The sequence below is a fragment of the Sinocyclocheilus rhinocerous genome, unplaced genomic scaffold (genome assembly GCF_001515625.1).
Source record: "Sinocyclocheilus rhinocerous isolate Xijiao unplaced genomic scaffold, SAMN03320098_v1.1 scaffold1322, whole genome shotgun sequence".
Classification (NCBI taxonomy): Eukaryota; Metazoa; Chordata; class Actinopteri; order Cypriniformes; family Cyprinidae; genus Sinocyclocheilus; species Sinocyclocheilus rhinocerous.
The window spans coordinates 215,739-238,844 of record NW_015657497.1 but is presented as its reverse complement, the minus strand read 5'-3'; the positions used below and the strand labels follow the sequence as shown (position 1 = coordinate 238,844).

The 23,106-nt window shown below is 42.0% G+C and overlaps 1 protein-coding gene across 2 annotated transcripts in view; it reads right to left on the bottom strand.

Annotated features, from left to right (window-relative positions):
* The window catches only part of LOC107721158 (GRAM domain-containing protein 4-like), a 67,772-nt gene that overhangs the window by 2,862 nt on the left and 41,804 nt on the right, over window positions 1–23,106 (bottom strand). Inside the window, exons 4-19 of one of the 2 annotated variants that reach the window (XM_016529028.1) lie at window positions 22,041–22,161; window positions 21,404–21,465; window positions 20,107–20,242; window positions 18,280–18,305; window positions 18,057–18,148; window positions 15,834–15,925; window positions 15,420–15,468; window positions 15,268–15,339; window positions 14,653–14,696; window positions 14,250–14,359; window positions 13,106–13,260; window positions 12,876–12,893; window positions 2,175–2,319; window positions 1,911–2,004; window positions 1,649–1,739; window positions 257–325 (exon numbers count right to left, since the gene is read on the bottom strand). In XM_016529028.1, the coding sequence (XP_016384514.1) occupies window positions 257–325; window positions 1,649–1,739; window positions 1,911–2,004; window positions 2,175–2,319; window positions 12,876–12,893; window positions 13,106–13,260; window positions 14,250–14,359; window positions 14,653–14,696; window positions 15,268–15,339; window positions 15,420–15,468; window positions 15,834–15,925; window positions 18,057–18,148; window positions 18,280–18,305; window positions 20,107–20,242; window positions 21,404–21,465; window positions 22,041–22,161 (1,376 nt within the window). The remainder of the gene's footprint in view (window positions 1–256; window positions 326–1,648; window positions 1,740–1,910; window positions 2,005–2,174; window positions 2,320–12,875; window positions 12,894–13,105; window positions 13,261–14,249; window positions 14,360–14,652; window positions 14,697–15,267; window positions 15,340–15,419; window positions 15,469–15,833; window positions 15,926–18,056; window positions 18,149–18,279; window positions 18,306–20,106; window positions 20,243–21,403; window positions 21,466–22,040; window positions 22,162–23,106) is intronic. The other variant, XM_016529029.1, reaches the window with a different exon arrangement.

The following is a 23,106-nucleotide window of genomic DNA, read 5'->3' as shown; positions in this document are numbered from 1 at the left end:
GTATATCCAACTTTATCAGCATATGTACAATACACTCACAATATAATATATACTATATAGCATAACTCAACTGCTTGATTGCTTATATCATTGTAAAATGTAAACTATATTATCGACCGGCTCTAATCTGCTAAATGTGTCTATAAGGCATGAATATATTAAGATGTTATAAACACTAACATCATGATTTTCTGTAAAGCAGCTTTGAATATGTGTATTGTGAAAAGTGCTATAAAAAAACATTTGACTTGACTACCTTCTGTGTTGACGGAGTGGCAATAGAAATGCCCATTCCAGACCCAGGCAGAACTGATAAAACTTTGTACTGTGGAAAAAGAAAGCCAAGAGTTACTGTAAGAGTAGTATAAAAAACTTTTTTTCAATACGTATTTAACATGATATATTAAATATTATGGTAACAAAATGTTAATTCTGATCAACTTCACCATCAGGGAAATTATGGAACACCAGCCATTCAGATTGGAGTTTGACATTGTTCTGTCATCAAAATTGTCATCATTTACTCACGCTCAAGTTGTTCCAAACCTGTAGTTTCTTCTTCTGTTGAGAACAGAAGATATTTAGAAAAATGTTGGTAACCAAACAGCTGACAGTAGCCACTGAAATGCCATAGTGATTTTTTCCACACTATGAAAGTCCATGGCTACCATCAACTGATAAGTTACCAAAATGTCTTCTATTGTGTTCAACAGAAGATAGAAACTCGTACAGGTTCGGAATAACTTGAGGGTGAGTAAATGATGACAGAATTTTGGAACACTGCACAAATTTAGGCCGGTTTTCAGTCTGGACATGTTTGACACTAGTTGTCGAAAGTCATTGCCAATCTGCAGAATTTGTTTCTCCAAACTGCAAATCTGAGCAAAAGACAACCAGTGTATTCCAGCTGCAAAAAATATATGAATATTTGCAAATAAATTTTATCATAATTATTGCTGTATTATAATTGTATAAAATTATAATGAGCCTTTCTGTAGTTCAAACAATAGAGCACGGTGCTAGCAACACCAAGGTAATGATTCCCAGGGAAAGCAAGAACTGATAAAATGTGATTTTTTTTTTTTGTGTGTGTGTGGATAAAAAGCAAATGCATAAATGTAAAATGTAATAAAATGTAAAAATGCATAAATGTAAATGTATAATTTAGAAACTCCAAAAATGTATGTATATTTAATCAAAATGCTCTTTACATGCAGGTCTGTGTGCAGCCCGTGATGCACTGCTGCCACCTACTGTACACCTGCTGTATGACACAAAGGCATAGTGCTCATTTGCAACGAAACAAGTGAGTGAATGACAAATGGTCAAAGGTTCATAAAGTTAAGAAAAATTGAACAAAGCTATTGCTTTTCCTGAACAAGAACACCTGCCCACTAGACATCATGTGGAATACATATTACAAATATTATATTTATTTATTAATATTTTTTGAGTTTTAAATGTATGTGATTTTGACATTTTTATTAGTTTTATTAATTAAGTGTTTAATAGTTTTATTAATTTAATTAGTTTTAAACATATTTAATTTATTAAACATATTTATTTCAGTTAGATTTTTGAGTGTAAGACCGAAAATGATTTTTAGCTGTTTTTAATTTTAGTTAAAGATAACAACACTTGCACATACCTTCTGGATGTCTGTGATGTCCACCAGTTTGATGACTTTGTTCTTCTTTGAAGACCCTGATCTTGAGCTGGAGCTCTCAAAACACAGGTAGCTGTTTGGATGGACAACCAATTGTAATTATACTGCTACTGCATTAATGTGCATCAAATGTTGTTGATGTACAAATGTGTGAAACTATTCATAACAGCATGAAACAGAGTGAAAAGTGTTGCCAGCATCTTGCTGTGCTCAACAATTTAGATAATGAGCAAATGTTTCTTACTTCTCAGTGACATAGAGCATCCCATTGCGAATGTAGTCAGTTGGAATTTTCCTATCTCTGTTTATCAGACAGCATCTCCAACCATTCTCACATACTGCAAGAGAAGACACCACTAAATCACTCCCTTGTACAGACAGGAAAGAGAAGTGAGTAAAAATCTGTTAGGCGTGTTCAACTTAAGTCACTTTCCTTTTTTCAAGTACTCTTTTTCATTAGGGATGCAAAGTCTCATAAGACAAGTAGCAAGTCTAAGAGAGGTCTCACCGGGCAGAGGTCTTTCATTCTCAGGTAGGTTGAAGATCTCATGGAATGCTCCTTTCTTTGTGCTGTGGGAACGGCCACTCTCTTCCTCTCGGGTCACTCCGGCCGGGATGGTAGCTAAACTACTCCGTGATACCACAGGCTGGATCTAAACATAAAAAGGAGGGATGTTAACATATATATATATATTAGGGGTGGGACAATATATCGATATGGCAATATATCGTTGTCCTCCATGCGATACGAGAATCGATATCTGGCGCCAAGTATCGATATTTTAATTACTACAATAAGGCGCTCTAAATAGATTTCCCTGCTCCCAGCGTCTAAAAATGCATGGAAATTGTGACCGCGCCATTTCCACCTTCTTTCCAAAGCGCGTTCTCTATGAAGATGGGAAAGCAGGGGGAACCGAAGGATAAACAGATTCCAGCCACTGTATTAGCTCTATTAATAAATCTGCAAAAATGTCAACAATTCTGTGTTTTTCTGTCAATATGGGGTGCTGTGTGTACATTAATGAGGAAAAAAAATTAACTTAAATGATTTTAGCAAATGGCTGCAATATAACAAAGAGTGAAAAATTTAAGGGGGTCTGAATACTTTCCGTACCCACTGTATATGTTTATGGAGATGAGAACTAAAAAACTGCCCTGGAACAGCTATCAGCGTGGACCATAGGCACTGATCACGTTATTACTGCAGAGCGCATATTCAGTCCATGAGTAGCCTAACCTCTCCACTCGGATCGCAGGTGGATTTCCCTCACTATATGAGTGAGAGAGTGCCGCCGGCACGTCCAGTTTTATGTGAACAAAACTGGATGCTCTCCCTCTCTCTCAAATATTGCAAGTGTGCGTTATGCAGTGGACACCGACCGGCTGAAATGTAAATCTGCACCTATGGCATTGGACGACGAAATAAAACCTTGTCAGAGCCGTAATGCGGCGCAGAAGTGTGCAGTGTGTGCTTGCCGCGCGTCTACATTTGAAATAACGAACCTGAACACGCAAAAGAGGCGATGTGAACGGCTATTTTTTCCCTGTATGTCATGTGTGCAGGGCTCCGTTTTTATGATGAGAGTAGAGGAAAGGTTGAGAACGCACTCCAGGTAAATTTTCTGGTTAAATGTACCAGGTTTATATACTATATATATATATATATATATAGAGAGAGAGAGAGAGAGAGAGAGAGAGAGTTGTTCCCTTTCGATATTTCACTCGTACTGTGTCACTAGACGGTATGGGAAAAAGTCATTTTTTCTCCGATACCTAAGCCTCTTTTAATAATGAAGTGTAACTGCACGGCGAGTGGTTCGTGCAGTGAAATAAAAACAAACCAATGGTGAGTTAGCGGAGCTGCACGTGCCTATGGCCACGAAGCCTGCCAGAGCCCACCAATATGGGCGGGGCCATCTGGCTATATAAGCAGGAATTCTGGCATAGGATCCTCAGATTTCTTCTCCTTCAGCAACGACCATGATCTTTGCTCTATGAGACTCGAAGCCTGCGCCGCTGACAAGCCTCGCAGAGGATCAAGACCTCTCTGCTCGGTTGATTCACTGCTCCCGCGAGCTGCCTTCAGCATTCCCCTGCCACCATCCGGCGAGTTTTAAAAGAGCAAGTTTTTTTTTGCCGTTGATGCAAATGCCATGCCGTTACTGCTGCTGACGGTCATGGTGAGTGCGTTTCGTGCCTCGGGAAATCCCACACAGGTCATTACATTCTCTGCACTTCCTCCCTCCGAGGAGGACCAAGAGTTGTATTTACTCTGCCCCGTCAGGGCACAGAGAATTTACATTGAACGCTCCGCCTTCTTTAGGCATGCGGAACAGCTGTTTGTTTGCTTCGGTGGCCACACCATCCGGTCACGAAGCAGAGACTTTCCCGGTGGATAGTTAACGTTAACTTCTATCCGTATTAGACAGAACTGTTAATGACAACGGCGAACAAGAGGGAGAATGTGAGCTGCCGCTGTCAGCGCCGTCAAAATCAAAGTCCCGCCTCGAACGCATCGGCCAAACAGGAAAACTTATCAGCCGATGCCGATATTTAAAAAAATGCCAAATATCGGCCAATATATCGGCCTTGGCGATTTATCGGTCGACCACTAGTTATTACGCTAGCATACTCTTTCCTTGGGCCCGCAATGCCCCATTGGAGTACGAGCCCACTCCACCAGAGGTGTGACTTCTTCTTGGGCTTGGTCTATCGCATAAATCTCTGTAGCGGCCGGCTGGGCCTCACCGTCCACATTTGCTAGGTTTTACAACCTGGACGTCCCTGCCTTACAGGCTAGGGTCCTTTCTGCATAGTTGGCACGCACCTGCCAGAAGGTGGGATTAGCTCTGAGTAGGGTTTGGCCATAACACGCTCAAACTCGCTAGAATTGCTTTACTTCTTGTACGCTCTCGGCCCTCCCTAAGTGCCGAGGCTGTACAAGTTTTTTATGGAACGATTACCCAGGCCGGGCGTGACCTCTGTGAGTTTAACCCGTTTGCCACATGAAGGGCTTACCCTATTATATTTGTTCCTCTGAGCCCCTTGGGTGCCTAAGGGAAGTTCACATATCAGTCGTTCCTCTCCATAGCACGGCGTGGTTGTACTGGTTGATTGAAGTATCGAAAGGGAACGTACTCGGTTACTAACGTAACCTCGGTTCCCTGAGATACGGAAACGAGTACTGCATTGCTAGTCATGCTATGGAGCTGCACGACTCAGTGTCGTCGCTTCAGTCTAAGTAATCTGAGGATCCTATGCCAGAATGCCCGCTTATATAGTCAGATTGCCCCGCCCATATTCGGGCTCTGGTGGGCTTCGTGGCCATAGGCTCATGCAGCTTCGCTGACTCACCATTGGTTTATTTTTATTTTGACTGCATGAACCAATGGCCATGCAGTTACACTTCGTTATTAAAAAAGGCTTCAGTATTGGAGAAAAAATGACTTTTCCCATAGCGACGCAGTACTCCTACCTCTCAGGGAACGTCTCGGTTACGTATTGTAACCCTCGTTCCCTGAAGGAGGGAATGGAGACGTCACATCAGTGACGGACGAATTGGGAATCTCGCCAGGGAGACCAATCTACTTCGAGTGTAAACTAAATGAGCCAATGCACATTGGCATGCGATTATTGCATCCAGGTTCCGCTGTTCGCAGCGCGAGTATAAATAGGCAGCAGATGCACCGCATACTCAGGTTTTCACTGAGGAGCCGAGCCAGTGACCCGACTGCTCAGCGGTGGTACCTATACCGTGGACTTTACACATATGGGATTCGCTTAGATCTCTACATATGGAACCCAGCCCTCTACCGGTTCTCAAGGATTCATCGAGTGAGGACCTGGCACCGGACATTTCGCCATGTCTGGCTGCCGAGGGGATGGAGGAGTTCGACAGGGTCTACAGTACGGACTCTCTGGAGGGGTCTTAGCAAGCCGACACTAAACCGAGGCCTCTTGGTGCTTCTACCCATTTGAGTAGAAGTTGGGGGTTGCCCAGCCCGCAGCTCTACAAATGTCTGTCAGCGAGGCACCATGAGCCAGCACCCAGAAGGATGCAACACTTCTAGTGTAGTAGAGTGAGCTCGCAACCTGAGCGGGCAGGGCACACCTTGTGCTTGATAAGCCAGGGTGATGGCATCCACTATCCAGTGGGCCATCCTATGCTTCGAGATGGCATTTCCCTTCTGCCAGCCTCCGTAACAAACAAAGAGCTGTTCTGAGGTTCTGAAGCTTTGTGTCCGGTCCACATACAATCTAGCAAGGATGGGACAAAGCAACGCTAAGGCTGGGTCTGCCTCCTCTGGGGGCAGTGCTTGCAGGTTCACCACCTGATCCCTGAAGGGATTAGAAGGAACCTTGGGCACATAGCCGTGCCGGGGCCTCAGTGTTACCTGGGAGTCAGCCGGCCCAAACTCTAGACACGATTCGTCGACCGAAAATGCGTGCAGGTCCCCTACCCTCTTGATGGAGGCCAATGCAACCAGGAGCAGAGACTTTATTGAAAGAAACTTAAGCTCGACTGACTGCAAAGGCTCAAATGAGACCTGCTGTAGTGCTTCGAGCACCAGAGACACTCCCAAGAAGGTATAGAAGGTGGTCAAGGAGGGTTCAACCTTCTCGCCCCCCTAAGGAACCTGATAACCAGGTCGTGCTTCCCCACCATTCTCCCCTCCACGGGGTCGTGGTAAGCGGAAATAGCAGCGATGTAAACTTTAAGGGTGGAGGGAGACAGCCTTCACTCCAACCCTTGCTGCAAGAAGGACAGCACTACTCTGATCAGACATCTTCGGGGGTCCTCTCGACGAGAGGAACACCACTCGACGAACAGGTTCAACTAGCGTAAGCATGTCTCGTAGACGGTGCTCATGCCGAAGTGATGGTGGCCACTACCTCTTGAGGTAGTTCACCTAAAACCTCCGCTGCGTATCCAGAGGTCTGGACGCGGGTGCCACAGGGTGCCCCATCTCTGAGTCAGTAGATCCTTCCTCAGAGGAATCTGCCAGGGAGGGGCTGTCACGAGGAGCATCCGAGTCGGAGTGGGCCAGTAGGGCGCCACAAGCAGGACCTGCTCCTCGTCCTCCCTGACTTTGCACAGTGTCTGAGCGAAAAGGCTCACTGGGGGAAATGCATATTTGCGTAGGCCCCGAGGCCAGGTGTGTGCCAGTGCGTCCATGCCGAGTGTTCCCTCGGCCAGGTAGTAGAACAGCTGGCAGTGAGAGGTTTCTGGAGAGACAAACAGGTCTACCTGAGTGACTCCTGAAATGTCTCCAAATCAGCTGGACCCTCTGGGGTTAGAGTCTCCATTCTCCAGGAAGCGCAGCTCGTGAAAGCTCATTGGCCGCACGGTTGAGCAGACGCAGAATGTGAATTGCACGAAGTGACCTCAGATGCTTCTGACTCCAAAGGAAGAGGTGGCGGGCATGTTGCGACATACGATGGGAGCACATACCACCAACTTGTCGGTTGATGTACGCAACGGTCGAAGTGTTGTCCGTACTGCCCAGTACGTGCTTGCCTTGTAAGCATCCTTTGAGATGGTTCAAGGCAAGGTGCACTGCTAACAACTCTAGGCAATTGATATGCCACTGCAGTTGGGGGCCCGTCCACACCCCCGAGACTGCTTGCCAGTTGTACGTGGCACCCCAGTCGGTGGTGGAGGCATCTGTGTGTACCACAGCATCCCTCAAGACCTGTTCTAGGGGTACTCCTGCCCGAAGAAATGTGAGGTCTGACCACGGATTGAAGGTTTGGCAGCATGCCGGTGTGACTTGGACCCGGTGAGTGCCACCTCGGGACTCGGCCATGAAGCCAGTGCTGAAGCGTTCTCATATGAAGCAGTCCCAGCGACGTGACTGCCGCAGCAGCTGCCATATGCCCCAGGAGCCTCTGAAATTGTTTCAGTGTGACCGCCGTCCTGCCTTTGAATTAATTCAAACAGCTCAACACCGACTGAGCACGTTCCTCTGTAAGGCGTGTTGTCTGTTCGACCGAATCCAACTCCATACCAAGAAAAGAGATCTTCTACGTCGGGGAGAGTTTGCTCTTTTCCCAGTTGACCCAAAGACCCAACAGGCTGAGGTGCCTGAGCACCCAGTCCCTGTGCTCACACAACTGATCCCGAGACTGTGCTAGTATGAACCAATCATCGAGATGCGAGGATCATTGAGGATGCGAGCACCCTGCTCTCTCAGGGGAACAAGAGGCCCCTCCGCAACTTCCGTGAAGACACGGGGGCACAGCCTGAAGGGCAGGACCTTGTACTGATATGCCCGTTCTTCGAACGCGAATCGCAGAAATGGTCTGTGCCGTGGAAGGATTGAGACATGAAAGTAGGCGTCCTTCAGGTCGATCACTGCAAACCAATCTCGGGGACGGATGCACCCAAAGATGCATTTCTACATTAGCATCTTGAACGGCAGACTGTGAAGGGCTCAGTTCAAGACACAGGTCCAAGATCGGTCGTAACCCAACGCCTTTCTTGTGTACAAGGATGTAGGGGCTCTAAAACCCTGTCTTAATATCGGCTGGAGGGACTAGCTCTGCCGCGTCCTTCGCCAGCAGGACTGCGATCTCCGCATGCAAGACATGAGAATCGGCTGCCTTCACAGACGTGAAGTGGATGCCCCTGAACTTGGGGGGGGGGGCCTCCGGGCGAACTGAATCGCATAGCCAAGTCTGATGGTCCGAAGGCTGGGCAGCGCTAGCCAGGCTTCCAGTTACCGTACAAGCGGGACCAGTGGAACCATCGACGTACCCGCAGTGGAGCAGCGAGGTGGAATGCAGGGACCCGGCTCGGGCAGCTCGTGGGCTGACGAAGCGGGGTCTGAGTGTGCGGTGCAACACTTACCTGGTTCCAAGGTTGGGCAGAGGGTGCGTGAGTAGGGCCTTTGCCAGCTCTCTCGAACCGCCCACTGCTGCCCGCTGGTGACAGAGGAGGATGAGTGGGATCCGGCTCTGGACTGTCCACAACTCTCCGTGCCCTCTTGAGACCCAGAGATAGAGGAAATTGTTCTTTTGTCGAGATTTTGGGATTTTCCGCCCGGCCCTCCTCCGGGGGAGGGAGTGGTGCGTTCACCACCTCCCTCCATCTCTGGGTCGCCCATCACAGGGGCCTCGTGCTCTTCCACTTGCCGCCAGGTTTGGCAGGGGCCTGGACAGGTGGGGCGGCTGCCCTGCAACCGGCTCCACGGTACCGCTTAGCTGGAGGCTGCTGCGGCACGGGAGCCGGGGCGGACGCAGTGGGACGGAGGTGCTGCGGCCGGCGAACGGGTGGAGGCAGCAGCTGCCTGCCGGGGCAGGATATGTCGAATCGCCTCAGTCTGCTTCTGTGCAGCCGAGAACTGCTGGGCAAAGAACCGCATCGCCAAAGAGGCTGGTCTGGGACACAGGGGAATTGAGTAACCGAACATTGTCGAACAACCGAACGGTTTGCCCCGCCAGGTGGAGGCGGGACTAGGACACAACTGCATCGCTACCGACCACTCCACCGAGGGATCTCCGTATACCCCCTGGCTGCTTCGCCGTCGAGGGTGGTGAGGGAGAAGGAACTACCAGGCCGGTTCCTTGCAGTAAAAGGTGCCATCCACAACCTGGTGAGCTCCTCATGCACCTCCGGGAAGAATGGCACCGGAGTGGGGCACTGAGAACCAGCGCGGGCCACCCCAAGAAACCAGTCATTCAACCTCGAGGACTTGGGACATGGTGGAGGTCTCCACTCAAGCCCTACCCTCTCGGCGGCCCGGGAAAGCACAGCTGTTATCTCTGGATCCGATTCATGCCTTGCTACCATTCCGGAGGGCGGCAGCGCAGCCGAATCTTCCTCTCCAAAGAGCTCCGGCTCACCCTCTGATGCAGCGATCGACATCCAATCGTCGGGAGGAGCCCCAAAGGATACGGCTGGTACGCTCCTTGTAGAGGGCCCAGCACGTTCCTGAGGGAACTCAACTAGTTGTGGAGCGCTAGAGGGGTGACGGTCCCTGGGAGGTTGGTTCCTCAGAGGGGTCGCCACCACTGTGAACCTAAGACTGCCCGAGCTACTGCCTGAAGTAGTCCTCCCCTGACTTCTGACAGGAAGAGAACTAGATCGAGGTAGAGGCACTGGAACTCCAACCCTTTTGAGGTAATGGTGCCTGGCCCGCAACTCCGAGATGGTCATCTTCCCGCAATTAGAACATGACTCATCCACGAACGCCACCTCAGCGGGCTTAACGCCCAGGCACGTGAGGCAGCAATCGTGACCATCACCTGGCGCCAGGAACCAGAAACGCACGGGTGAAACGGCATCTAAACCAAGACGCAACGTCGTCTTTAAAAAGACCCACCCGTGAATGCTCTTTTAGGGAAAAAGGCTCTTTTAGCGTGCTGAAGCATACAGGGGAGATGGCCGCCTGCAACACAAACAAGGGGTAGTGCAGCCTGATGTGTGCAACCCACTTGACACGGGAAACCATCACCGCTGTAGCGCCGTTCCACCAACACGGAAGAGCTTCCTAAAGCGCGCTGAACTCGTTCTCTGAAGACAAACGAAGCTTGGCAGGAGCAGAACGACATTATCGCTCGGCTCCGAAGTGAAAAGCTGAGTATGTGGTGCATCTGCTGCCTATTTATACTCGCACTGCGATCAGCGGCAGCTGAATGCAATCACTGCATGCCAATGTGAATTGGCTCATTTAGTTTACACTCAAAGTAGATTGGTCTCTCTGGCGAGATTCCCAATTCGTAAAAACTGAAAGGGAACCGAGGTTACGTTAGTAACCAAGTACGTTTTCCATTAATGTGGCCTTGGTAATGTCAGCCAGAAGGATAGTTGTGAAGAAAAATTTTTACATTTTTCTTCTTCTTCTGGAAAACATGCACTAATGAATCGCATGCAATAGAAATTATAACATGTACTGCATAAGAAAGTAAATAGGTTTCATTTTTATCACTAATACTGTAAGCATGACGTAGTTAGTTTTTTTTAGTATGTTTGTGCGTTCATGTGGGTAAGTTGGGTTTTCTGTCAGTGTAATGATGTTTTAAGAGAAGCAACCACCATTGATCTCACTCTGTACAGACTCACAACACAGTGTTCTAAAGCCAAACATTCAACTATTTCTACCTCTAATGATCTAATACTGCACTATTGTGGAAACCAGGGTTGAACTAAAACTGAAAAGAAAACAATAAAAAATTATAAATAAATAAATAAAAACTATAATAGTATCTCAATGATTCTAAAATAGCACTGATGGAAACTACTCCATTTTTGAGCGAAGCGATCCTTTTTGTATTGAATAACACTATCTATGCACACACAGAGCTACCCATCACATAGTCTGTGAAAATGGATTCAAAATGCCACATTACTTGTATACATTAAATTAAATTGCAATAGCTACATTAGATTATATTAAGTAAAATCATTAATATTAAATACAATCAGTAGATCAGTCAATGAAATTAAGTAATCAAGATATGTCCATCTGATATTTCACCACGTAATAACAAAGAAAATTATAATAAATATATATATATATATATATATACACAACCCCAATTCCAGAAAAGTTGGGATGTTTTTTTGAAATGCCATAAAATCAAGAATATGATATTTGTTAATTCTCTTTAACCTTTATTTAACTGACTAATTTAAGTACAAAGAAAAAAAATCCAATGTTTTCACCGGCCAACTTAATTTTATTTTGTAAATATAAACAAATTTTGATTTTGGCGGCTGCAACACACTCCAAAAAAGTTGGGACTGAGGCATGTTTACCACTGTGTCAAATCACCTTTCCTTTTAATTACAATGTTTAATTGTTTGCGAATTCAGGATACTAATTGTTAAAGTTTTGCAAGCAATTTTTTTGTCCAATCTCACTTGATACAAGACTTCAGATGCTCAGCAGTCTGTGATCGTCATTATCTGATTCTCCATTTCACGACTGGTCACATTTAATTATAGGAGACAGATCTGGACTTCAGGCAAGCAAGTCTAGTATATTCACTTTTTGCTACGAAACCATTCTGTTGTAGCACATGCAGAATGAGATCTGGCATTGTCTTGATCTAATAAACATGGACTTCCCATGAAAGACGCTATCTTGATGGCAGTATAAGTCTCTGTACAATTCCAATATATACCTCCATGTCAATGATACCTTCGCACATTTGCCAGTCACCCATGCTGTTTGCTCTGCTGCACCCCCACACCATGACAAATGTTTGCTTTTGCATCTGTTGCTGATGAAAGTCTGGATGGCCCATTTGGTCTTTGGGACTGAGAACTCGACATCCATTTTTCTCAGAAACAAGTTGAAATGTGGACTCATCTGTCCACAGCACATATTTCCATATGTCCATGTGTCTTTTTGACTATCTGAGATGAGCTCTGGCCCAGAGAACCCCGTGGCATCATTGCATAGAACTGATGTATAGTTTCTCCTAGAGTTACAGTGATTCAAGTTGCATTTATTGATGCAGCGGCAAACTGTGTTTAGTGACAGTGGTTTTCTGAAGTTCTCCTGAGCCCATGTGGCTATATTTAACACCACATCATGACCGTTTCTTATGCAATGCCATCTGAAGACTCAAAGGTCATGCACATTCAACTGAGGTTTCCTGCCTTGCCCTGAGATTTCTGTGGATTCCCTGAATCTTTTCACAATATTATGTATAATAGTTGGTGAAAGACCTAAATTCTTTGCGATTTTGCATTGAGAAATGTGATTTTTGATTTGTTTGACACTTCTCTCATGAAATTTGGCGCAAAGTGGTGAGCCATAATCCAGTTTTGCTTGCAAAGACTGAGATGCTCCTTTTATACCCAAACAAACTTTGGATAAAAGCGTCTGCTAAATGACTAAATAAATAAATAAAACATGATCCCCTCACCAATTGACCTGTTTATTGTGAACTGTTTAATTTGGAAATTCTATAACCTTTTCACTTTTATTTTGCCTCTTTCTCAACTTTTGTGGAGTGTGTTGTAGCCATCAAAATCAAAAGCTGGTCAGTGAAAACAACCTGGATGTTTCTTTGATAGATTCACCCAGTAACGTCAATTGGGCCATTGGGACTATATGGCCATTTTGATCCATTTGAGCACAGACAAAATTCGTATCACACTGAGCATCTAGATTCAAACACATAAGGTAAAGAAAGGTCTCATCACACACACACACATACACAGGTGCTGGCAGAAGCACATCACAATCCCTACCTTCTCACACCCAGACAGCTGGGAGAGAAAGACAACAGATTATGTGTGACCGTCACGTCAATTACCTACACTGATGTTTCCCTTACGAGGTAACATCCATCACTCTCATACACACATAATTACAGTGCCCGATACTTTGAAACAAACATTTCAAAAAGGTATGACATTTAAAGTGTGAAAACACCCAGGAGGCTGGTGTTAGAGCATGACATTATTTCTTTCTCTCTCACCCGTCGTGACACAGTGGCATTGCTGCGTTCTTTCAGCTGAGGGTCGGTGGGCAGGCTGTTCCACATGATATACGGAGTGTCGTATTTGTCTCGGAGTTTTGGGCAGCTCTTAAACAGGAAATCTATAATAAAGAACTTGATGCCCGCGTAAAGCCCTGCCAGAGAAAAGACACACACCATGAGAATTATAAAACAACTACAACTTTAGACTGCTGGATTTCAGCACAAAACAACTTTGTAGATTTCAATATATTTAATAATTCAACTTTCATTTTATGGACCATGATGAAGCACACTTAATTTACCAGAATCCTCTAGTTTGCTAAAAACCGTTACACAAAATTTCTTAAACTCCCTGAAATTTTACAAATGCACACAACCATTCAAAAGTATGTATGTATGTATGTATTTAAAATAAGTAAATCAGTAATATTGTGAAATATTATCACAATTTCAAATCTGTTTTCGATTTTAATATAGTTTTAAAATATAGGTTATAATTTATTTCTGTGATGGTAAAGCAGAATTTTCAGCATCATTACTCCAGTCTTCAGTGTCACATGATTCTTCAGAAATCATTCTAATATGCTGATTTGGTGCTCAAGATACATTAATTATTATCAATGTTGTAAATGATTGTGCTACTTAAATTTTGAAAACCGTGATACATTTTTATTTTCAGGATGCTTTGATGAATACAAGTTAAAACAGTATTTATTTAACTAGATTTTTTTGTAACAATTTATAAATCTTTCACTTTTCACATCACTTTTGGTTAAAAAAATGCTTCCATGCTGAATTAAAGTATTAACTTAAAAAAAAAGAACTGTAGTGTACTTCGTTGCTAATTGTCTCTTGCTAACTATGTTCAGATGTTAACATGTTTGCACTGTTATTGCACACAAATTATAAACCCAATTCATGGTCACAATTCATGCAGAGCACAATTCAATTAACTTCCCCTGAGGAAGGATTTGTCTTTAATATACCCATTCAGTACCGCTACACAACAGACATGTCTATGTTTGATATAAAAAGCAACACTAAGCCATTTAGAATGACAGCGTTTTGTTTGTGTGTGAATGTTATTAGTGCGTATGGGGTGTTTATGTACATGTAAGGAGTTATGAGTAATGATTCTCACCGATCATGAAACCCATCAGCTTGTAGGGAAGGACGCAAGAGGAGATGAAGGCCACCCACAGAGCGATGTACAGTTTCTGAGTGATCTCAGGCTGAACCCACATAAACAAACTGATGTATACATACGCACACAAACATCCACCCATAACACATACAAACACAGAGAAACATTCATTAGTTTACAGTACAGAGCCCTTACATTTCAATGCTCCCACAAAACTTTTTGCACCCTGCTGAGAAACTTTGCATTTTCTTCCCATCGCATATTATTTTCATCGGCAGTTTTGCGTTTGCTCTCAAAAATGTTACATTCGAGTTTGAAACATAAAAGTTTTTTGAGTGAACACAAAGCATTGAAATATAATTTGTCTTCTAATCTCATATTAGTTAAAAGAGCTACTTACTTTTTGATTTTCTCCAAAACATCTGCCATCTTACCAAAAAGATTCTGTAGAAACATGAATTTAATACATGTCGGTCAAAAAGAACAATATGCTAAATTAAATTTGAGACATGAATCCATACAATTTCAAATCACAACAGAAATTAAACAAAAAAGAACAATTATTTATTATGACAATATTTCAGGTTATACAATAAAAGTCCTCAAAAACTATTAAATAATATGAATGGAAGAATGTGAATTAAGCGATGACCAAAAAATATAAAGCAACAAATCTTTGTCTAGATCAGACTCTGCTCATACAGGTCTGATCACAGCTCATGTACTTTTTGCATTCTTCAAATAACTTCATGAGGTGTATCCTGGGTTACTTTTTAAATAATATTAAAGAAATGTCCATGTATGCTTAACAGTTGTTGGCTGCTTATCTTTCACTATCAGGTAAAAAAAACCTGTTTTCTAAAGAAATGCATACATAATAGCAAAAGGATTTAGATCAAAACGTTTTCCAATCAGGAGAAACAGTAAAGTGTGCCCAAATTCTTGACAAATAGTGTAAATGCAATGGACAGGTTTTTATTCAAGTTAAAGTATAAGAATTCAAGTGTAAAGTTACCTGTGCTTTTTGTGCAACATCGAGAACCAACTGAAACTTTTCAGACACAGTTAGATCTTCCTTTGAAGGTTCCTGGAAGAAGGGGAAAAAAATTAAATATGCACAACATAAAAAAGTGACTGACAAATATTAACCAGGAAGAACATTCCTACCACAGGTTCAGAAACTTCAGGCACAATACTCCACTGAATTTTCCATCCTCTATAGAAAAAAAAAAAAAAGAAAAATATTAAATCAGTTTCTGATAAATTTATGTTTCTATATATATTAAAAAAATACATACTGCATGTATGTGTACAAAATATATGTTTATTATGTTGTAATATACAGGTATGGCATTAATACATGTACTGTATATGTACAGTGATAATGACTGTCTGAGTGTACTTTTTTTTTAATCAAATATGCTAACATGAGTACTGATCTTGTGGTAGTATATTCATTCTTACGACTGGACATTTCAGCCAATATACAACAACAACTAGAAATTTGTTAAATCTAGGTAACATTTTAAATTTAACCCATTTTCAATGAGATACTAGTAAAAAAAGGAAACATTGTCTTACCTGGCTATGAGGTAGTTCAATGACAACCTCAGAATGGCTAAGAATAGAAACAAAGGAATAGCCCAGCCATGCCATGCTGCATTCATATAAATCTGTGACAGAAGACAAAAACACAACACATATTACGTTGCTGTCCCAAGAAGGGATATTATCGGGTACAAAAACTATGAAAAACATCTTTGTTAAGTGAAGCTGAAATAAATCTTACAAATATAAATATTAGATTAAAAACTAAAATTTGAAATTTTGCTTTGGCAATTAATGAAACCTTTTTAGTAATATTAAAGTAATCTTAAAATGAATGGAAAATGAAAACTGACAATATAAAAATTTAAACATTTAAAATATTTATATAGACTATAGTAGTATATAAATAAATAATGGTAAAATAACACTCGTCCAAAGCTATTACATTTTAATGAGCAAGTAAATGGATTTTATAATTATAATTGCGTAATTTTGTGGTAAAAATTTACAGGAGCAATTATGTGTCACTCTCCCGACTATAAATTATATATAACTAGCATATATGTGTCACGGTGTTGCCTACTGTGTCAGAGTGAGGAGCGAAGGAGACGTAGGATAATTCAACAGTCTTTATTTACCACATGGAACACACATGTAGGAACGAGGATTGACGATCGAGACAGCACAGCGAACTCAAAACAGGAAACACTATAAATGCACAGGACTTGACAAGAAACACCTGGGATCAATAAACATAATTGCACATGAGGGAAAACGGGTCATGGAAAGCACGTGGGGAGCAAAACACAAAACACGGAACAGAGTCTGACATTACTCCCCCCTCCCAGAAGGTGTGTCCCGCGCCGTAACAATTCCACCAGGGAAGGGGGGTGGGCGCTCTGGGGGCCTCTCAGGACAGGCATACAGGGACGGACGGCCTCCAGGGCGGTACCCGTTCCCGGACCCATGGCGGAGCAGGCAGACTAGGAAGCCATGGCGGAGCAGGGAATTCAGGAGTCCATGGCGGAGCAGACAGTTCAGAAGGCCATGGCGGAGCAGGGAACTCAGAAGGCCATGGCTGGACGGCCTCCGTCTGGGCTAAACTCGGGGACAGGAGCCCTCACTGGACTAAACTCGGGAACAGGAGCCCTCCGTGGGCTAAACTCGGGAACAGGAGCCCTTCGTGGGCTAAACTCGTGAACAGGAGCTCTCCGTGGGCTGGATTCAGGGGCTGGAGCCCACACTGGAGCAAACTCTGGGGCTGGAGCTGACACTGGAGCGAGCTCTGGGGCTGGAGCCGACTGCCTTCTCCTCCTTAAATTCCCCTTTAGGTTCGGGGTGAAAGGCGTGGTCGGCGGGCTTGACTGAGGAACAGCCGGCGGGCTGGAGAGAGTCATGGCCGGTGGGCTTGTGAATGCCGCGGCCGGCGGGCTTGACTTCGGTGCGGCCGGTGGGCTAGACAGCAGAGATTCCGGTGGGCTTGAGCGAGCGGCGGCGCGCAAACTTAACTTTGGAGCGGCCGACGGGCTGGAGAGAGCCGTGGCCGGCGGGCTGGTTTTGGCTCTGGCCTGGACACTACCCAGACACCGGTAGATCCCTTCCATTCAGCATAGTCCCTTGGTGTCTGGGAGGTCTATGGGGCGATGGTAGTTGGCCCCGAGCCAGAACAGAGAATTGATGGTGGAGTCATCCAATGCCGTCGCCGCGGCGAGCCCGCAGAATTCCCAGGCGTACTCGAAGAAGGGGAGATCTCTATGGGCTAGGAAAATAAATCGAGCTGCGATTTCCATGATCGCGTGGGGGAGCACAAACGGGAAAACAAAAGACTTTTCAAAACACGAAAACAAAACGGGGAGAAGGGGCGCCGCTTACTTTCAGTTACGGTGCTGTCTTCTGTCACGGTGTTGCCTACTGTGTCGGAGCGAGGAGCGAAGGAGACGTAGGACAATTCAACAGTCTTTATTTACCACATGGAACACACACGTAGGAAGTAGGAACGAGGATTGACGATCGAGACAGCACAGCGAACTCAAAACAGGAAACACTATAAATACACAGGACTTGACGAGAAACACCTGGGATCAATAAACATAATTGCACATGAGGGAAAACGGGTCATGGAAAGCACGTGGGGAGCAAAACACAAAACACGGAACAGAGTCTGACAATATGTGTCTAAAAGAGATAGAGGATGTGTAATATGTACAGTGTATATTTATATGTGTAAATATGGAAAACTGATGGAAAACCACTCACAATGAAGGCAATCGCTGATGTATATACTGAGTGCCAGTTGGATAAGGCGGAAAGATTCCGTAAGAAATTTGTCACCGGTCTGGCACTCCATTCTATAAATAAATCAAAATAAAAAGATAAATAACAAAAGCTGAAAAATGTTTGTGAATCCATGTGCATATTAATGCCTCAACATCAACAAAACCACAGGAACACTTTAATACAACAACAAAAAGAGACTTACTAAGTCGTCGCATATTTTCTGTTAATCTGAAACAAAGACAAAGCAAATTTTCAAGCAAAAGCAAAAAAAAAAAAAGAACCACAACAATACAGCTATATTTCTACCGTTTCTGAGTGATTCTCAAAATAAGAACAATCTGAGGTATCATTCATGCACAAACAGTGAGGGACAAGTGACCTTCCCTTCAGCAAACACCACTGATTTCTTCCACCAACCACAGCCTGTCTTGTATTTTTATTGCAAAGTGACACTTAAACTGTGTAAATCAATGAAAGCAGACAGCTGTGGCCAGCACACACTCAATACCTCTCTTCAGAGACAGATAGATGTACTTAATTGATCCCTAAGTGGACATTCAGGAGACATAGACTTAATAGCCTCATGTATAATTGAGGCAGTTACATGCATTGACTGGACATCAGACACATAACTCTTTGAATTTGACCACAAACCACAAAACCTCAAAGATTCTCAACAGGTTCAAAATAACTGTCTGTATGAAATAAACCAAGTGGATTAAACTGTGAAGCTCACACATTTTTGAGGAATCTCTGACTTTATAGACTTCAGTAGAATATTAATAAGATGCAAATAAAAATTAGCCTTTGCAGAGTAAGTTCAATATGCTGTTACCATTCTGATGAGAAAACATTACAAATACATCCTTCCACAAATTCCAACAGGAATGTATGGGTTAGTAGTCCATTGCATGTAATATATTTTTCAAATGTTTTCTGAAACATTTAAAAAATATATGAAATTTGGCTTTTTTAATATTTTAAGTGTGATTATTGGATTACTGCTTTTTGGATTTTACTTGAATTTTTTCCCCTTCTAAAGACCACCTTCAAAAATATCTTAAGGAAATTTCTGAGTATAACAGATTCTTTTTAGATTTTGTTTGTTACTTGTTGAGTCCTGCTTCACTAGTTTTGCTCACTGTAGTATAAATTGTAGTGTAAATTGTTACTGGAATTGTTTTCCCAGTACAAAAAAAAAAAAGGCTGTACACTGCTTTCATTGAAGACTGATTTAATTGTAAGGATTTTGAGTTTTTTTTTTTCCTATCATGTGTATCTTTTATTTTGAAAGATCTTTATAATAGTTATAAATAAAGTTTCTGGGTTCTTGAAATTAAAAGTCTAGAAACAACAACCCCCAAACATAAAAACTCTCAAAAACTTGTACAAGCAGACTGGACAGTCTTACTTTCAACTGCATCAAATGAATAGAACAAAACAAGTTCAAAACAAGTTAAGCTCTAATAATAATTACAATGTTACATCATTAGGTGCATCTTCAATACAACACAGATGATTTTTTTATACATATTTTGTTGCATTAAACCCAGAATATTCTTCCTACATAAGCCATATGAAAGATGCAATAATTTACCAAAAGAAGGAGGCCAGCTTTTCAAAAGATTTGTAGGCAACATTTAGGCGATCAAATATAACAACAGTACTTTTCATGTATAATTTACCTTAGACGTGTTGAGAAATGTAAACATATTTGTGTTGTAATGCCATCTAAATGTGGCATATTAAGTCTAAGAAAAACATAATTTGATAGAACCGGAAGGGAACATATGTTAGGACATATGCAAACTTTTATTTTGAAAGGCAAATTAATTTTCTGTTGAAAATAAAAGCTTCATGTTATGTCAGTTTCTGTCCTGCCCCTTTTGAAGATCTCTTCTCTGCCACTAAACTCGGCTTATTCTGACTAAAAGCATCCTGGTCACAGGGGGGCAGATGTTTACTAGACAGAAAGCAGAGTATTTAAGTTTCACACAATGAATTCCACAGGTGATTTTTCTTCACTGACCTTTTAGCACTTAGTGGCTCCTCAGCCTCAACCGTGTTCTCCTCAGGCTGGAAGCGAAAATCCTCTATATAAACCCCGAACCGATCATACAGCCAGCTTTGCAGCCGCGAACACACCGTCTCTTTCTGCTGTTTGTCTACAGAGAGAGTTTAGAGATATATTTGATTTAGAGACCAAAACCAAATCTCGATTAATATGAATCTTGCAGTGTGGGTGTACTGAGAAAGAGAGGAAAATGAGATGCTTAAATGAGAAAATGAGAGGGTTGTGCTCTACATTCTCATTTCCTGCCTTAAACAAAAGGGGTTGGTCTGGCCTAGATGGTCTACAAATTTAGACAAGTGCCTAAAATAACAGCTGAACGCTTCCAGAAGCAGAAATTTCAGTCACAAACCTAAACCACAAACCAGCCAGAAAATCCAAAACCTCAACACAGGATTAGAGGCACAATTACCACTTGAACCCACATGACTGACAGACAAATAGAGAAGGTGAAAATTACGAAATCCTGTTAGAAATTAGGAGATTTGGTTGAGTCCATTTGAATTTATGTCACCCTGAAATTTCACAGTCCCACTAGGATTGTGTTTTTAGGAAAATTACTTTTTTTTCTGGTAGTAGGCAAATTTCCAGATTTTTTATTTAATTAATTATTTAATTATTTATTTTTAATAGGGGTACCACATTTACAGTACCATATTATGTGTGACACATTGATAACATTGATATGACACAATATAGTAAATTTTTTTTTTTTAATTAAAATAAGAAAAAAATCTTATTTATGGAATTGTGAAAAACTGGCGAGAATGCTAATCTCAAACTGAATTTGGTCTGAAATTATTTAAAATAGTCTCCCCAGCTTTTCACGATTCCATAAATATATGTGAAATTGTTTAAATAAAAGCTTTCTGTGATTAGTATAAAAATTGACAGCACACACATATTGGGTAAAGTAGAACATTTTCAGTAAACAATTTTTTTGTTGATACTTTTCAGCATTAAAAAAAAAAAAATTCATAGCAGTTTAGATACAATTCTGCCTTAAAATGTACTATTAAGAATTGATCTAAAAATTGTGAGGTGTAGAAGTATAGTCATCTAAAAATGTTTTGTTCCTTTTGATGCATAATATCATTTAAATATACACATGTGTATTTTATTCACATATCTTTATTTCTTATAATCTGTGTGTGTGAAGCTTCTGTCACCAGAACTAATTCCTTGTATGTGCAAACATACTTGGCAACAAAGCTCTTTCTGATTCTGATTCTGATAACATTGAGGGTTGTATTACCTGTGCCGTTAGCTGCAGGAGGCTGCTGCTTCCGTGGAGGCTGAGGTGGAGAATCTTCACACCTTCACCAGGAAACACAAACTACATTAACTTTCAATTCAATTCAAACTTTTATTCAGACCTCATCAACACGTTGATCTTCTACACATTATTTGCAGATTAACTATCAGAAACTTCTCCTCAATTTAGCTCGGCCTGTGCAAGCCTAAAATGTGCTGGCAATCAAATCTGAATCAATTACATGTTGAAATGGCATCAGTGGAAAGAACACTCTGCACTGACATATTGCTGTGCACAACTCTACGTATAGACATCGACTTCCTGCTGTGAAGGATCATGGGGGGTGGGATGTAGTGGCTATTTTTATAGCTCAGTGTGAGGCGTGGACAGCCCACTGTGGTCAGTTCTACCATGACAGCGAGAGAGAGAGTACAGGACCAGATCATTGAACACTGCCAAAACGCATAAATTTATCACAGACTATAGAAGGAAACTATTAAACTGTGCTATGCTACAGTAAAAGTTTTCTCCAAAACTTAATTCAACTTGTGATTTCTACTCAAAACCTTCTGCATTTCAGGTCTTTTTAATGCTTTTCTGTAGACTTGATTTTGTGCATTTTTTTATTATTTTTCACCTGGTCTTCAGCACATCACTCATCTTCTGTTCCAGGTCAAGTCTTCTGCTGCGTTCTCTTTCCAACTCCTGCTTAAGGGTCTCCACATTGGTTTCTTCTCGTAGCTTCCGCAGTTCCTCCTCTGAAAGAAAAAAAAATGCCACAATTTAAACTTCCACACAATTTAATAAATCTTCTATAATGAAGACATTACAAAAAATATTATGATCTAGTCCATGACATATAAGTGTTATTATAAACATTTCTTAAATTTCATAAATGTTTTTTGACATATACCACAGTAATACCATGATATACCGTTTCTAGATGTACCATGTAAATAGTTTAGTGACTTGTCGTAATTTTTATTTATTTGAATTCTTAGTGATTTTAATTTATTTGGCACAATAATATGGTAATCATTTAGTATCACATTATACTGCATACCACCACCTAATACATAATGATTTATAATGCTACAGTAAATAAATACTACTACAAATAATAATAATAGTAATTAATTTTAATGGAAAAATGCTTTGTAAAATCCTGGCCATTGGTTGTTCATTGTACGGTACCTTACAATGGCAAAAATGATATAATTTTTACTGTAAATTGTTAGAAAAAAAAAGTTAGTTAGTGAAGGAAAAGTTAGTTTAAAAAAAAAAACTAATAATTTACAGAGAAAATGTATATTTATGTGTAACTAACAAGCCAATACATATATTTATATAAAATACATATAATACATATAAAATATTTTAACAATATTCTACTCTAGAAGTGCAAGTATGAATCTGAATCTCATTATGATTCCTTGGGAATACCTGTATAGTGGTATGCTTGATTCTGAAAAAAAAAAAAAAACGACATATATATTAGGGCTGTGCGATTAATCGAAATCGAATCGAAATCGGAGACGTTGCGATTTCCTAATCGCAAAGCCTGCGATATATTACTCTGTTCCAGAGTATATGCATGACTGCCAGCCTTGAGTTGCAGTCTTACTAACCAATAGAGTGAGCGCACCTCCGTTCTCCCCAATCAGCACTGCTCTAGCCAACTGCGTAAACACCCACCATTAAAA